Genomic DNA, 15,952 nt, shown 5'->3' with positions numbered 1-15,952 from the left:
TCTATAACCAATATTATTGGTAACCATAAGTCTATAACTGATTATGTTGCTCACCTTAAGGCTATAACTAATAATATTGCTCACCTTAAGTCTATAACTAATATTGCTGGTAACCATACGTCTACAACTAATTATGCTGCTCACCTTAAGGCTATAACTAATAATATTGCTCACCTTAAGTCTATAACTAATATTGTTGGTAACCATAAGTCTTAAGGAATGATGTTGCTCAACTTAAGTCTATAACTAATATTGCTGGTAACCATACGTCTATAACGAATGATGTTGCTCACTTTAAGTCTATAACCAATATTATTGGTAACCATAAGTCTAAAACTGATTATGTTGCTCACCTTAAGGCTATAACTAATAATATTGCTCACCTTAAGTCTATAACTAATATTGCTGGTAACCATACGTCTACAACTAATTATGCTGCTCACCTTAAGGCTATATCTAATAATATTGCTCACCTTAAGTTTATAACTAATATTGTTGGTAACCATAAGTCTTAAGGAATGATGTTGCTCAACTTAAGTCTATAACTAATATTGCTGGTAACCATACATCTATAACGAATGATGTTGCTCACCTTTTGTCCATAACTAATATTGTTGCTAACCATAAGTCTATATCTAATGATGTTGCTCACCTTAAGTCTATAATTAAAATTGTTGGTAACCATACGTCTATAACTAGTTAACTAGTGATGTTGCTCACCTTAAGTCTATAACTAATATTGTTGCTAAGCATAAGTCTATAACTAATGATGTTGCTCACCTTTTGTCCATAACTAATATTGTTGCTAACCATAAGTGTATATCTAATGATGTTGCTCACCTTAAGTCTATAATTAATATTGTTGGTAACCATACGTCTATAACTAGTGATGTTGCTCACCTTAAGTCTATAACTAATATTGTTGGTAACCATAAGTCTATAACGAATGATTTTGCTCAACTTAAGTCTATAAGTAATATTGTTGGTAACCATACGTCTACAACTAATGATGTTGCTCACCTTAAGGCTATAACTAATAATATTGCTCACCTTAAGTCTATAACTAATATTGTTGGTAACCATACGTCTATAACGAATGATGTTGCTCACCTTAAGTCTATAACTAATATTGCTAGTCTATAACTAATGATGTTGCTCACCTTAAGTCTATAACCAATATTATTGGTAACCATAAGTCTATAACTGATTATGTTGCTCACCTTTAGGCTATAACTAATAATATTGCTCACCTTAAGTCTATAACTAATATTGCTGGTAACCATACGTCTACAACTAATTATGCTGCTCACCTTAAGGCTATAACTAATAATATTGCTCACCTTAAGTCTATAACTAATATTGTTGGTAACCATAAGTCTTAAGGAATGATGTTCCTCAACTTAAGTCTATAACTAATATTGCTCACCTTAAGTCTATAACTAATAATATTGCTCACCTTAAGTCTATAACTAATAATATTGTTCACCTTAAGTATATATCTAATTAATTTGCTCTTCTTAAATCGGTATTAACAACTAATATAAATACAGATTTGAAATAAAAGTATACAGTGTATGTGAGGTTTGACCGATAATGAAACACAATGTAAATAAATAAATCGTACTACATCACTGACGTGAAAGTTTAAGTTTAAGTTAAGGATCAGAAAGTATCGTTGTGAGTGTAGAGAAGGGGGGAGATAAGGGAGGGAGGGAGGGGGAGAGAGGGAGGGAGGCGGGGGTCCAGACAGCTGAGCTCATGGTGCGCATCTTCATTGCGTCTGCAGGAGTGAAAGTGCGCGCACGGACATCTTTCTCCTCAACTCTCCCGGTGACTTACTCGCGTCATTTCTAATGACTGAACCGGATTGTGTAGTTGTGTGTCACCTGTCCTCGTCGTGAGTGGAGAAAAGTGTTGTTTTTTCACGCACGAGCCTGGATGATTTGAAAACGCTATGGAGTCACGAGAAGAAAATAAAAGTGATTTTCTCGACATCTGATCGATCCCTGGTCTCTGGAGGTCTCACTGGCGGTGGTCGTGTGTCGAGGATGGACGGTGGATGGAGGGCTCACACTCTCGCACCTGACCGAGGAGCTTCATGAGACATGTCTGGGAGTCTGAAGGACAGCGGCGGCACCATGGGGATCCCACGCGGGGCCAAACCACAACACAACTCCAAACCCAAAATATACTTTTTGCTTCTGCTCATATTCACGCCCAGAGTGGACTCTTCATGGTGGTGAGTCTCAACTTTTCTGTCGCTTACTGACTGATGGAGTCCAGATTTAAAGTTGCAACAGAAGAATAAATATATATTTATATATATATTGTTTCACATTTCTACAGTTAAGGACACATTTAAAAACTATTAATTATCAATTATTAATAAATGATTTGATCACATGATCACATTTAGCTTTTGAAAAATAATTAGCTTTATTTTCCTAAACATATTTATATTAATTAAAAAACACAATAATCCATGTACAAATTCAAAATAACTCTCGTTAAAACCAAAACATTTAAAAGTAAAAGCTTCCATCTCCTACTAAACTATCTGGGATATTAGCATGTGCTAGCTTGTGCTTCAAAAGTTTTAAAATCCGTTTTGTTTGAAATGGGTTTATTTTAATATCATTGTCAAAGCAAATTGTTGACCCAGTTTAATGGATTATTGTTCAAAAGTGGTTTAAACTATTAATATTTGTTGAATTGTATTACTTGCCAATAAAGGTGACTAAGATAGGCAAGTAAAGGATAGCATTAAATGAACAATACTAGAAAAATGTATTAGATTTGTGAGATTTATACAACATATAAATCCCTATGAAAGTTAAACAGTTTTCTAAAGTGTCTGTTTCTATTTCATTTGTTTGCAGATATTTTAACTTTCAAAATAGTTATTTAAGAAGAAAACGATAAAAAAGATCTCAAATGTAAACTTTGCATTGCTTGGAGATATATATATCTATTTAATTAATTATTTTATAGTCCTAAACATCATGTTCTAGAAACCCTGAAAACACTGTGAGTACAACGTCCAGGCAAGTCAATATAATATGAGCATGTGTTAGCATTTCTTATTAATAGGGATTTCAATGGCATTTTGGCAGCCTGGCAGGCATATGAGAAAAATAGTTTGTGACTTCCTAAATACGATTTCATACGGCCCACCATCTCTCTTATAAAATCAATAATTGTTGGACCTTCTGTCCACCAGGATTAGTGCCGAATGTAAAAATAAATGACATACTAATACATTTTTAAGCAAGATCCCAAAAGTCCAGTAAAACACCACAAAATGTAACCTTTGGATTCGAAAACCCTGCAATTGGCAGTTGAAAATACGATAAGTCAAATACGATGTGTTATCAATACACTTTCTTTCTCATCGTCCCATTACTCATAATTTAAATTTTTCGAGTAAAACACTTAAGTTGTTTTCATCAAACATTATTCAAATACATTTAATTATTAAAAGATGATGATTTAATTCATCATTATTAAAATAAAACATTTGCTTTACTTAAAATATTACTTGTTAATAAAGTTCATGTATGCAGAAAAAAAGGTTTCTATATTATTTTCGGTAAAGCCTGAGTCAGAAATAAAACAATTAATTTAATTAAATGTTGATTCTTTTTTAATTGATTGATTATTTTTTGCACAAGCATCCACAAAGAGGCTAATGACTCGGTTGTGTTTTAGCCAGTGTTAGAAATGAGTGAAGAATCAGCTAAACATTTAGATTTAGTATAGTTTATACGTCTGCCAAAACCTGAGTTGTATGAAGGTAATACTAGGTAATTTACATAAAAGACATTTAAAGAAATGTAAGGCAATGTGGCAAAAAGATGCAGTTCAACAAGTGTCCACTTGAGGCTGGCTGCACAAAGACAGGAAGTCTCTCACACAACCAGCTAAAAGAGATGATTTTACAGCATTAAAAGTATAATGACAAAAATGTCTTGGAACACTTATATACTTATAATACATCAGGTGCTTTGTTTTCTTACATTTCCTGTAGGATAATATGTTTTTCAATTTACAAGTAGTTTATTGGTTGAGCGGCAAGTGTGTATTTGCCACTGTGGCCTTAACTGCATGTGTGTGGTTTCATCGCCCAATCATAATCCTCGTCTCAAGACCAGGGTCTGGCTGAAGCTAAATACTGCATTTCAAAATGGCCACGACTGTAGGTTGGCTTTAAAATCATGGTTCATCAAATGGATGACTTTAGAAACAACATCCATATTTTATACAGTCTATGCATCATTAAGTTCATCACATAAGTTTGTCTATTGTTATTTGAGACAATTAGGAAGGTTAGCATTAAAGTCCCAATATGTAAGTTCTGGTTTTATCTTTAAAAAAGTATCTTAATACTTCACAAGAAAACAGTGTCTCTGACCCACTGCTGTAAATCAGTTTGAAACATAGCAAAGAACATGGTCAATAAATTGAGATTTAGAGACTGAATGTGACGTGACTGTTCAAAATAAAATGTATCTTTAAAAAATCTTTCTAAAAAAGGTAAAATGATCCTAAACATTGACAATTTTGGCCGACGCAATATTACTCATGAGTATGTTTTAATTGATGGACAGAAGAGACGTTGTCGATACAGACTTAAAGTACGACTTTTGTGTTGATTTAAGTGTGTCCTAAATATATGTTGGACCTCTATTGTACTCATCAGTATGTATCTGTTTGTACAAAACTCTCTTTTCATTTAAATATTTACATTAGAAAATGTGCTTAAGACCCGCCCACTGAAAACACTTTTTCTGGAGATAAAATCTTGTTCACTGTAACCACACCCACTCAGCCATGATTGGTCACACATTAAGGATTGTCACTGCACGTCATCAATCCCGGAATTCTCCACCTCCAAAGGACTCGTTGTATGAACAAAGTCCGGCGGGATTACAGCTGGCTGGAGGAGGAGTGAAGCCATTATTACGTCATGATGGACTCTGCCCTTGTAACCTCTTGTTCGCTAAGATGGGGGAGAACTTTATAAAGTAATAACTTCAAAACATGTTCATGATGAGAGACTTACTGCATCTCAGAGCACGCTAGTGATGCACATCGTCACCAACACACAATTAGACCCCAAAATAAGTCTGACAGAACATACAGTAACACAGATTAAAGTCTGGAACAATGGAAACACAATTGTACATGTACATTGCTTTTATTTTATTATTTTAAATACATATATGAATGAAGAAAATGTGTTGAGAACTCTTGCTTTAAAGCGTGAATACGAAGTGAGATGATCCGATATACTTGTCATGTGCTTTATGAAGATTAATGGTTCCCAGGGGAATCCCCCCCCCCCCCACATATCCATCCATCTTATCAAGGCTAAGTGGCAGGTGCGGGCGCTGGTGCATGAATACATGCCGCCGGCTGATTTCTCTGGAGGTTCCAACACAGCAGAGAAAAACAGAGTTAGGTGCTTCGTCTTTTCATCCCACCTACCTGAGGAGTTGAAGAACGAGACAAAAATCTTCTTTCAAACTCACATTCTCGCCTCGATTTACATAAACATTCAGATTCAAGTGGACGCCGCCTAAATGATGCCGTGAATAGTAATTTCTACCGAGAGAGTCAAACTTGTTTTCCTGTTGCTCCGTCACTCTTTTCAACACTTTGCTATAAGCTACAAGGCTATTTTTACTTTAAGTAAGGTTTTTTTTACATTAAATTTCTTATTTGAAATGAATAGAATTGTATGTCAGGTGTTAATGGAGCTAAAATACGTCATAGTTATTGTTAATAAACTCATCCATCAAGTCCAGTGTTCAGTTTTTCGTTTTCGTTTCAAAATTTTTTTGATTTTTTTAAAATATAAAAACTATTAACACTAAAAAAAATGGTCCACATGTGTGGAAGTCCAAGCATCGGACTCACTTTTTAACAAAAACTAAACTTTTGTTGAGTTTAAGCAAAACCAATCATCTTTACACATATATAAAACTTTACACCAAACACAGGTCAAGACTTAAGGGGTACACTTGATTATACTTATTTTAGGGTTTATATTTCAGAATCAGAAACTTTTGCTGCCAGTGTTTAAACACAAGAAAGAAAAACGGTACCAAGCACAAGGGCGGCAATTCATTCTGCAGCTTCTACAAATAATTGTGAATAAAATACAATTATTTGTGTTGTAATTAAACTACGGGCAGCTCATTAAGTCCTACAATAAGATCCAGGAGATGACTGAGGACGAGAGGATACAGTCGACTCCAGCAGCTTTTAAAGCTGATGTTTAGACATATTTTGGTTTCAAAACAAATGCAGCAAATGCATCCTTATTACTACAGTATCACAGTATATCCTGTAGGAGCAAGGACATATTTGTAGGTTAAAGGTTGTAATTCTCGTTTGTATCGTGAAATGTATCGTGATCGCCAGGTTCTATAAAGTCTATTTAAAGTCCCTACGGTCGCTCTTGCACCTTCACCTACATATCTGTGAACCTGGAGAGTCTTTAAAACTTCACGTCCGGATGATTTACGTTTATTTAATCCTGGTTTGTGTTGTGAGCGTCGGGTTTAATGGCGGGCGATCATTAAGATGAGCATCATGTGTCCCTCCTCCATCTCTGTGTGTGTCCTCTTGGAGACAGTCAGGGGTCTCTTGGCACAGTCGGTATGTACGACGCACAATAAACACAAGTAGTGCTTCTGCTCAGCTTTACCGCTCAGGCAGAGAGTGGCGCTGAGAACAGGGGTTGCTGGACGGCCATAAGAGGAGTGGAAACTGCCTGCCATGACTGTTTCTGTGTCGGTGGCCAGGCGACACAAAAGTGCCAGTGATTAGCTATAATGATATCCGGATGAAGCCGGAGCACGGGAGCTTGAAAGGGCTCGGGAGGGATGGGATGCACCGGCGGGTACCATCCCAGAAGTGTTGGGTACACTTGTACTGTATAGGCGACTGTCCTCGATGAGCGCCCCCCCCCCTCCGAGCACCTCTTCCAGTGACACAAAACAACCAGCATGTGATCTTTTTAGAAGCAGAGTGAGGGATTATGTCTGAATAGAGCAGGAAGCACAGGCCTGTGACAGGGTAAGAGGCGCTTTATACTGAGGAATTTCATAATCTGGTCCACATCCGGAATATGTGACTGTTAAAATTTAACTGCCAGGAACAGAGTCACCGACCTGAATGTGAAAAATATTGGTTCAAATGTCAACTCAGGTGTGGTCTTAAAGTCCAAAACACTACAAAGGAAAAAAAAAAAATCTATGACTTCTCCCTAAAGGATGTTTTAAAAACATACACAATGAAGTCAGATTATCCTTGTTTTTCAATTCAAAAGAATTTTCCATAAAAATGAATATTTACCCTTTCGATTAGGGAACAGTGATGTGTTGATGAGGCTTCATGAAGCAGCTGATGAGGTATCATGATACAATGTTTTCATTCTGAAAGACCACTAGATGGTGCTCTCTGCATTATAAGCTTTGGGTTTGATCCACCTATTCAATGAAAAATAATAGTGCCACCTAGTGACCTTAAAACTGTATCATGACATTGGTTTATTAATGGTTAAAATGTGATCTCTAGTAATGGGAGGATAAGGCCTCTCACTGGATGCTAGGTTCCAGTGAGAGGCCTTATCCTCCCATTACTAGAGATCACATTTTAACCATTAATAAACCAATTATATCCTATATCATTAATTAGAGTCATAACTACCATCAACTCTTCGTTCCTATCCAAAGGTTTTTCAGTGAGAGATCAGGTTAAAACGAGTCAAAATGGCAAAGGCAAATTTTCATGTAAAACTGTATTTGTTTATTCATGTAATACATCGTTCAGATTCTAAATTCTGATCAAATAAATAAAAGTAGAAATGGATCAGCAGTTCTGAACTCTAATTTAGGCCCAATATGTGAATATTTTGAGCACTTTTATCTCATGCTGGAGAAACCGTTCAACGTAGTCATTACTCAACATATTGTAAGCATCTTTCAACTCAATGGAACTCGATACCATTGGGGGGGGGGTTGTATTTTAAATTTCCGATTGTCAAAATCTATTCCAGTGATCAGTTGTAGTGCATTATGGGCCGTCAAGTGGTCGAATTAAAATCTTACTAGACTTGTATGTGGGTAGTCATCGAAGGATGTTTCATTAAAAAAAATAAAAGAAATCGAATGTTTCTTTGATGAAAATGACTGACAGATGCTTGAAGATTCAATTACAGAAGACACAAGTTCATTTTATTTTCATTTATAACAGGAAATGCATTAGTTCAAAGATAAGTTGCTGTTTCGTATTGTGATTGCAATATCATTAACATCACCTATAATTCAGATGGCCTTTATTACTTGTAAATTAGATTTGGGTATGGTTTAAATTTGAATGATTCCGATTCTGATTTCTTGTTTCGATTCCAGTTAGTATGGTGTCGCAGATGTTTAGGATATTCAGTCTTTCTCAATGAAATAGTGTTATGTTCCACATCAATTCCGTCAAAGACCAGGCACTTATTTATTTCTTTTTTTTCAAGTTTCAAATTACAAGTTTTCCACTCAACTCACTCAGGTTAGGAATCCACTTCTTCGTTGGTGTTCAGCGGCTTTTTCTTTCAGTTCGTGTATTGGTAATAAAATCTGCAAATCGAACTTTTAAACTTTTGAATGATTCTCAGAATCAAATGCTAATCCTGGTTCCAATTGATTGTCGATACAAACCATACTGTTAACCCTTGTGGTACCTCAGGGTCAAGGTGACCCGAAGGCCTAATAGCAATTGTGGCCTTTGGGTCGCCTTCATCTTGAGATAACACAAGCGTTAATTTGAAAAGGATCACCTCTTGAGGATGATGGTGAGAGTTGTGAGTTGAATAAAACCTAATAAATCATGCCGGTAATAAATGAGGTAATCACAGTGTCCTGGTGTTGAATCAATCTTTTCTTGTGTGTTATTCATGTTCACATTCAGGTACATCGGAGCTCTGGGTGCTCGGGTGATCTGTAACAACATTCCCGGTCTGGTGAACAAGCAGCGCCAGCTGTGCCAGCGGCACCCGGACCTGATGCAGTCCATCGCGGAGGGAGCCAAGGAGTGGATCCTGGAGTGCCAGCACCAGTTCCGGCACCACCGCTGGAACTGCAGCACCATGGAGCGGGACCACACCGTGTTCGGCAGGGTGATGCTGCGAAGTGAGTCATCACATCTGGCCGTCTTGAAAGCGTGCGACGATAGTTGTTATATCGATACATCTCAAGTGAATCATCGTCGTAAACGTCTGTGACCAGATAAGCGCTGAATTTATAGTCGGTCAGAGTAAAACAAAAAAGTGTTTCTTTACCTTCCTGGGAATGGGTTGGAGATTGGAAAAGTGGACGTTCTCCAAAAACAAGTAGCAGATCTAGAGATACACGTCGGTAATGTATAAACAGTAATAGGAGATGTAAATATTTGGGTAGATGTTTCTGGCAGCCAGACAAAGCTTTACCCTCTGACACATCGTCTGTGTTCTGCCTCGTTGCGTGAGCAAGACTAGGGAGGGGGGGGGGGGCGAAGGCTAGACCAAATATCACCCGAAATCTTCCTCACTCCGAAATGAAAACACAGCAGTGACTGAAAGCTGCCAAGGTGAAACTGAGAGATGTTGTTGACTGTCTGGACCTTCCCTCCATAAATGGTCTGAGTCAGAACTGTGAGAAACTTTTCACTGGAAAATGCTGATGTCTTGTGATTCAACTCTCTAAACATTTTTTGTGTCTTATTTTAATGGACTTCTTCTTAGTTGTATCTCCTTCAAATCAAAGACTGGTCTTTTGCTGGACTAGATTTACCCTTGTCATGAAGTGATGACCATGGCTTGCGTTCCAAAAGCCTATTTTTTTTAAATGTTTATAGTCTTTGTTCCCTACAAACCATTGCAGTGCATTTTGAAGGTTAAAGGAAAAGAAAACCGACACAAAAAGTGCATTTCTCTCAGTTTAAACCATTGTAGTTCCACTTTTCTAACATTGGGGGAGCCATAAACAAATAAGTTCAATCTGCACTTAGTGGTCTAAGTAACTTATGTTTCAAAGCAGTGTGAGTGAAACCCCAAAACGTTCCGTCTCAGGCAGCAAAGAGGCAGCGTTCGTGTACGCCATCTCCTCGGCCGGAGTGGTCTACGCCATCACCAGGGCCTGCAGCCAGGGGGAGCTGAAGATCTGCAGCTGTGACGGCGACAAGCGAGGACAGTCCAGCGACGAACGGGGGAGCTTCGACTGGGGAGGATGCAGCGACAACATCAACTTCGGCGTCCGGTTTGCCAAGGCTTTCGTGGACGCCCGGGAGAGGATGGTGAAGGACGCCCGAGCGCTGATGAACCTGCACAACAACCGATGCGGCCGCATGGTGAGCAGAGTTCACCAACTATAGTAACTAACTAAAGACTTGTGAAAGTCAAGTCACAGCTAGAGGAATTGAAATCTTAAAATAAGAAGATCTCGTCTTCGGTTTCCACAAAAGTCAGACCGAAGCATGTTAACAGGCTTGATTACGACGACACCTCGCCGCAGGCAACAACACAGACTTAACACCATCTCACCTTTGACCCCCTGCTGCAGGCGGTGAAGCGCTTTATGAAGCTGGAGTGCAAGTGTCACGGGGTCAGCGGCTCCTGTTCGCTGAGGACCTGCTGGCAGACCATGTCCGACTTCAGGAGGACCGGCGACTACCTGCGCAAGAAGTACAACACGGCCATCGAGGTGACCATGAACCAGGATGGCACCGGTTTCATGGTGGCCGACAGAGACTTCAAGGGGACCACCAAGAACGAGCTGGTTTACGTGGAAAATTCGCCGGATTACTGTCTCATGGACCGCTCTGCAGGTGAGAGATGGTTGAGATCCAAAGAGCCATCTGTGTTATACACTCGTACCTAGTGATGGGTTGACGAGGCTTCATGAAACAGCTGATGAGGTATCATGATACAGTGTCTTCATTTGAAAGGCCACTAGATGGCACTCTCTGCTTTATAATATTTGGCTCTGATATACTAATTCAATGAAACCTGGCATCATTTTCACAGATAGTGCCATCAAGTGGCCTTTCAAACTGTATCATGATACAGCATCAGCTGCCTCTTGAGGCCTCATCGACACATCACTACTGATGAATTCATCTGTGAACATTTTGTCATGAATAAACCACGATGAGTCGGAAGTGAAAAACACATCCCTAAAAAAAGTGGAAGTTTGGGAAATGCTTATTACATTAGGTCTTAAATATATTTAAATATTCGATTAATAGATTTAATCGAGTAATAAAAAACTATTTATATACACATGAAACTTACCAACCAACTTTTAACAAATGAATGTCGCTTTAGCATCGCATTGAAAAAAAACTTTGAAGACATTTATGCACAAGAAGTTAATTTTTGTTAAAAACAAAAAAAACTAACAAAAGACATAAAAATAAATATTTTGTGTTGCATAAACTTCTTTCACAAAAAATGTATGCACCAGGCAATATATGTTTTATTCAAAACAACCAACCAAAAAAAAACCATAATCATATCAACAGACACATCATATTTTTTTCTGTTTTCTGTTAAACATGTTGCATGAACTTAACTTAACTAAGAAGTCAAAAAATAATAAAGGAATCCTCGTTGTTTCAGGAAATTTGTCAAACCAGGGATGTAAAACTGTAGCGGTATCTTAATTATCTTTGCGTTTTTCAACCAACGCCAGACAACCCCATCAATTCTCCTTTACTGCAACATTACCTTTAACTTAATTGGACGCCTATGTATAATTGTTGACATCTATTATTTGTTCCTTATCTTATCTTAAACACCAGCGTCTTTACAGGTCACCAAATCTACGCAATTATGTATCTACTTTGATCTGGAACCATCGGGCCAAGTAAAATAACTTAGTGGCCATGAGTTTAAAACTTATTAAAAATCTGTATTGAGGATCTTCAACCAACATGTTTTTTACAAGCTTGAAATTATTATTCATCTGTGTTTTTGGTTCATATTTGTTGTCGATAGCATCACAAGCTAACATGCTAACTGGTGCCACAAGTTTGGAAGTGAATATCTGGAAGTATTCAACCGCTTTCTCTGATTGACGACAGTGTCTGGTCGACACAAGTATGTGTTTAAGTGAGTCAGTGGAAGGAACTGCGAGTGAAAAGATAAACAATCTGAGCTCATCTACCCTCCAGATGAATGAGGTTTGTGCTTCAGTCGTGTTGATGAGTCCACATCCTTCCACGCCGGGCGGCAGTAGGTTGATCACCTGGGTGATAAAGGTGGTGCTGGCTCAAAGCAGAACCTGTCGAGCTTTGTTAAAGAGTGATCTTAAAAGGAGCTTATGACCTTCCTTGTCACTAATCTCCATTGTAAAGGAATTCAGCGCCCGAGGATACACGCAGGCTTGTTTTCCAAATCCTTCCTTTGGTCAATATTAAGCTCCACTCCCCACAGCCTCGGGGGAATAACTGCTCTTATCTCTCCGCATCGGGAATGCTCTGTTGTTATCCGCGGCATCTGATCTGAGGATTAGAGTTTACACCTGAACACTGCGCTGTTTTGGTTGTCATTTCTTTGATGCGGCGGGAAATACTCCACTTTAGATTGTGGGAAGTGTCACTTTTCGGCAGCCACACGGATGATTACACATAAACACGAGTCGCTCTCGGTGCGACCTCATTCACAGTCGAACCTATTTATGGCCGTAATTACATTGATATGACTTAAGTTTACTTATATTTGATGTTTTTGAATTGTTAGGAAATGTGAGTGAGTTCTGGAGTGACGTGTTCAATTTCAGGCAGATATTCAACATTATTTGGGTTTTTAAATGCGAAGTTAAAGTTGAAATGGCAAAAAAAAAAAAAAAATTGAAAACTTTACAACATGGTTATAACTTTTATTTAAATATCAACTAATCTGTTGATTTAAGTGTGTCTTAAATAGATCTTGAACCTCTATTGTATTATCAGTATGTATCTGTTTGTACAAAACTCTCTTTTAATGGAAATATTTACAATGGAAAATAAATTTGCTTTTAATTTTTTTTTATACTGGAGATTAAATCCAGCCCACTCTTCTGCAATTGGTAAAGCATAAAGGTTTGTCACTTCACGTCATCAATACTAGAAGTCCCCAGCTCCAAGGAACTTGTTGTATAAACAAAGCGGGGTGTGATTACAGCCGGCTGGTGGAGGAGTGAAGCCATTATTACGTTATAATGGACTCCGCTCTCGTAACCTCTCGTTCGCTGAGATTACAGAACTTTATAAAGTAATTACTTCAAAACATGATGAGGGACTTACTGCATCTTGGAGAGGAAGACTTCAACTACTACTACTCAAATTGCAAATAAAACTAATATTTCTAGTAATATAATTTCATGGAATCACACATACTCAAAACTTTCCCAAATAGCCCTTATAACTCAAAATAAAATTCACTTTATGAGTCACTTTCTGACTTAACAAACACTCTAATATTATGCTACATAATCCTTTTTTTTTTGTCTCACTCCCCCTCATTGAACTGTGTGCAATGAGGGTATTTATACTATTATAACGTACAGATGTTTGTGACTCTTTATGGTGCAACTTGTTCAGAAGCGGGACAAAAAACATAATAAAAAATGTGATTCACCAATGGAAAAAATCGCTCGATCGGCTCCTCTTCAAGATTATTATGGGCCGAGACCAGGCCAGATGGAAAGAACCCCAGATCGTAGACCCCTCGAGACGAAGACAGATCTAGAGAACGACAACACTATCATCATCCAATTTGCGACGAGTTTCATCTTCAGAGCTTCATGTGGAGTTTGTATGATCTCCCCTTGTGTGTGTGTGGGGGGGATTTCCCAGGACACTCCGGTTCCCTCCCACTACCCAGAAACCCGCAGAGGTCTACTAATGACTCTAAATTGGCCGTGGATGCGAGTGTGTGTGAGTGGTTGAGTCCATGTAGCGTGTGATTCAACTGTGGTCAGCCGCACAGCTCCATCACGTACTTCATCACCTCTCTGGTCCTCCACGTTTGTGGTACGTTTATACACATTTATGGTATGCACTCCACTGTCTCGTGTGACCATCCCATCTCTGACGCCATTTATCATGCTCGTCGCAAACAAAGTGTAGGCAATTGTTTACTCGCTAAAAGAGCGGGACAGGATTTTGAGAACTTTGAAGAAGAAAAAAAGGTTGAACTTTTTCTTTCAAGGTACTGTCAAGAGCACTGCATTTTTTTTAAAATTTCTTTATGGTTTATATTCCAAAAAAAGTCTGAGTAAATGTAAAATAATTAGAAAAGTATTATTAACATGCAATATTCAGGGCTTGTCCAATCAATCAGATAAGGGGCCAAAATCTTTTAGAGCTCTTGGTTGTGGGCGGAGCAAATCTTAGTTTTGACCAAACTGTCTCTTACTGGTAGTATAAAATCAGTTTTAACGTTATCAGAACTCATTTTTGTTTCTTTATCTTATCTTATCTTAGTCACTTGAATCTACTTATATGTCATGAGTTTGATAAATGTTATATATTATCTTCATCTTTTATTTCAAGAGCACTGCATTTTTTTTAAAAAATTTCTTTATGGTTTATGTTCCAAAAAAAGTCTGAGTAAAATGTAAAATAATTAGAAAAGTATTATTAACATGCAATATTCAGGGCTTTGGTCATTTTTGTGTCGCAATTAAATTTCCGGCCGCTAGATGGCAGCTTAAGGAACAATGAACTCCTCGCGAGATCTTGGTGATGACTGAGGACGAGAGGATACGGTCGATTCCAGCAGTTTTTAAAGCTGATGTTTGGACATATTTTGGTTTCAAAACAAATGAAAGCAGTTACGACTTCGTCAAGAGTCATGTGGTCTGTAAATTATGCAACACTAGAGTCAAGTACTCGACAATACTACAGATACAGTATATCCTTGTTACTACATTATCACGATATAGAGCAATGTCGCCCCTGTATCTTGATCGTGTATCTCTAGATTCTTGCTAATCCACAGGCGAATCAGTAACTGGTTTTGTTCTGTCTCCAGGATCTTTGGGGACGGCGGGCCGGGTTTGCAGCAAGTCCTCGCGAGGCGCCGACGGCTGCGAGGTCATGTGCTGTGGGCGGGGCTACGACACCATGCGCGTCAAGCGCGTCACCAAGTGCGAGTGCAAGTTCAAGTGGTGTTGCGCGGTGGAGTGCAGGGACTGCGAGGAGGTGGTGGACGTTCACACCTGCAAGCCGCACAAGCGACCCGACTGGCTGGATTTGACCTAAAGAAACTCCCATCGCCGAGCGTTGAACTTTAACCTGGGAGAGACGATGAACCGGAGACGTCCGGGGGACTTTAGTGTCGTCTTGTTGTTTGAGTCACAAATAATAACAACGATATAACGCAGATAAAAAAAACACTGGTGTTCATTTTAAGTGTTACTGCAATGCAGTGTTGAAATGTGACAACGATACACTTGTTTCGACGATCTTCCTGAAGCTCTTTCAACTGCGTGCTGCTATTTCTTTTTTTTTTTACTTCTATAGTTTTTACGTCACAAAAAAAAGTACATCCGTGAGAGAGTGGGAGTAGAGCCGGGCCATGGACCGGACAGACTGCTGCTACACTTCGATATTACTTCATGTTAAGAGTTTCACTGTTTGTCGCGGAGAAGAGTTTGTCCTCGGGGGGGCGGGGGGTCCGGGGCCAACGGGACGGAACGATTGACCGCCGTGGCGTCAACCAGTGGTGCGGAGAAGAATGTGTGTGTCCAGACTGCAGCCTGTGTTCAGGATTAGGTCAATAAATTCACACCGTTATCTGTGTGTTTGTGTGTCTGTGTGTACCTGAGGTGACACGGTCACGATGACGAAAATGTAACTTTTGAAATAAAACCACTTATATATGTAGACATTCTTTGATTTGTACGAGTTTTTTAAATATACCCAGAACCCA

At 38.6% G+C, this 15,952-nt stretch overlaps 1 protein-coding gene across 1 annotated transcript; it reads left to right on the top strand.

Moving 5' to 3' along the window:
• The first annotated feature begins 1,816 nt into the window (after positions 1 to 1,816).
• On the top strand, positions 1,817 to 15,328 carry LOC148070992 (protein Wnt-2b-A-like). The gene is made up of 5 exons (XM_087800165.1): positions 1,817 to 2,239; positions 8,968 to 9,188; positions 10,106 to 10,383; positions 10,596 to 10,860; positions 15,053 to 15,328. The coding sequence occupies exons 1-5, from the start codon at positions 2,106 to 2,108 to the stop codon at positions 15,280 to 15,282; spliced, it is 1,128 nt and encodes a 375-aa protein (XP_087656291.1). The 5' UTR covers positions 1,817 to 2,105; the 3' UTR covers positions 15,283 to 15,328.
• Positions 15,329 to 15,952: the final 624 nt, after the last annotated feature.

The sequence above is a fragment of the Callionymus lyra genome, chromosome 10 (genome assembly GCF_982586985.1).
Source record: "Callionymus lyra chromosome 10, fCalLyr1.hap1.1, whole genome shotgun sequence".
NCBI classification, from domain to species: domain Eukaryota; kingdom Metazoa; phylum Chordata; class Actinopteri; order Syngnathiformes; family Callionymidae; genus Callionymus; species Callionymus lyra.
Note: the sequence above shows the minus strand (reverse complement) of the source record. Positions and strands in the feature narration are given on the sequence as shown.

What these genes read in the sequence shown, in the direction of transcription:
- LOC148070992 (XM_087800165.1), top strand. Translation starts at nt 2,106, where the DNA reads ATGTCTGGGAGTCTGAAGGACAGCGGCGGCACCATGGGGATCCCACGC. An exon ending in AGAGTGGACTCTTCATGGTG is followed by an intron (nt 2,240 to 8,967) that starts GTGAGTCTCAAC and finishes GTTCACATTCAG; the next exon opens with GTACATCGGAGCTCTGGGTG. An exon ending in TCTCATGGACCGCTCTGCAG is followed by an intron (nt 10,861 to 15,052) that starts GTGAGAGATGGT and finishes TTCTGTCTCCAG; the next exon opens with GATCTTTGGGGACGGCGGGC.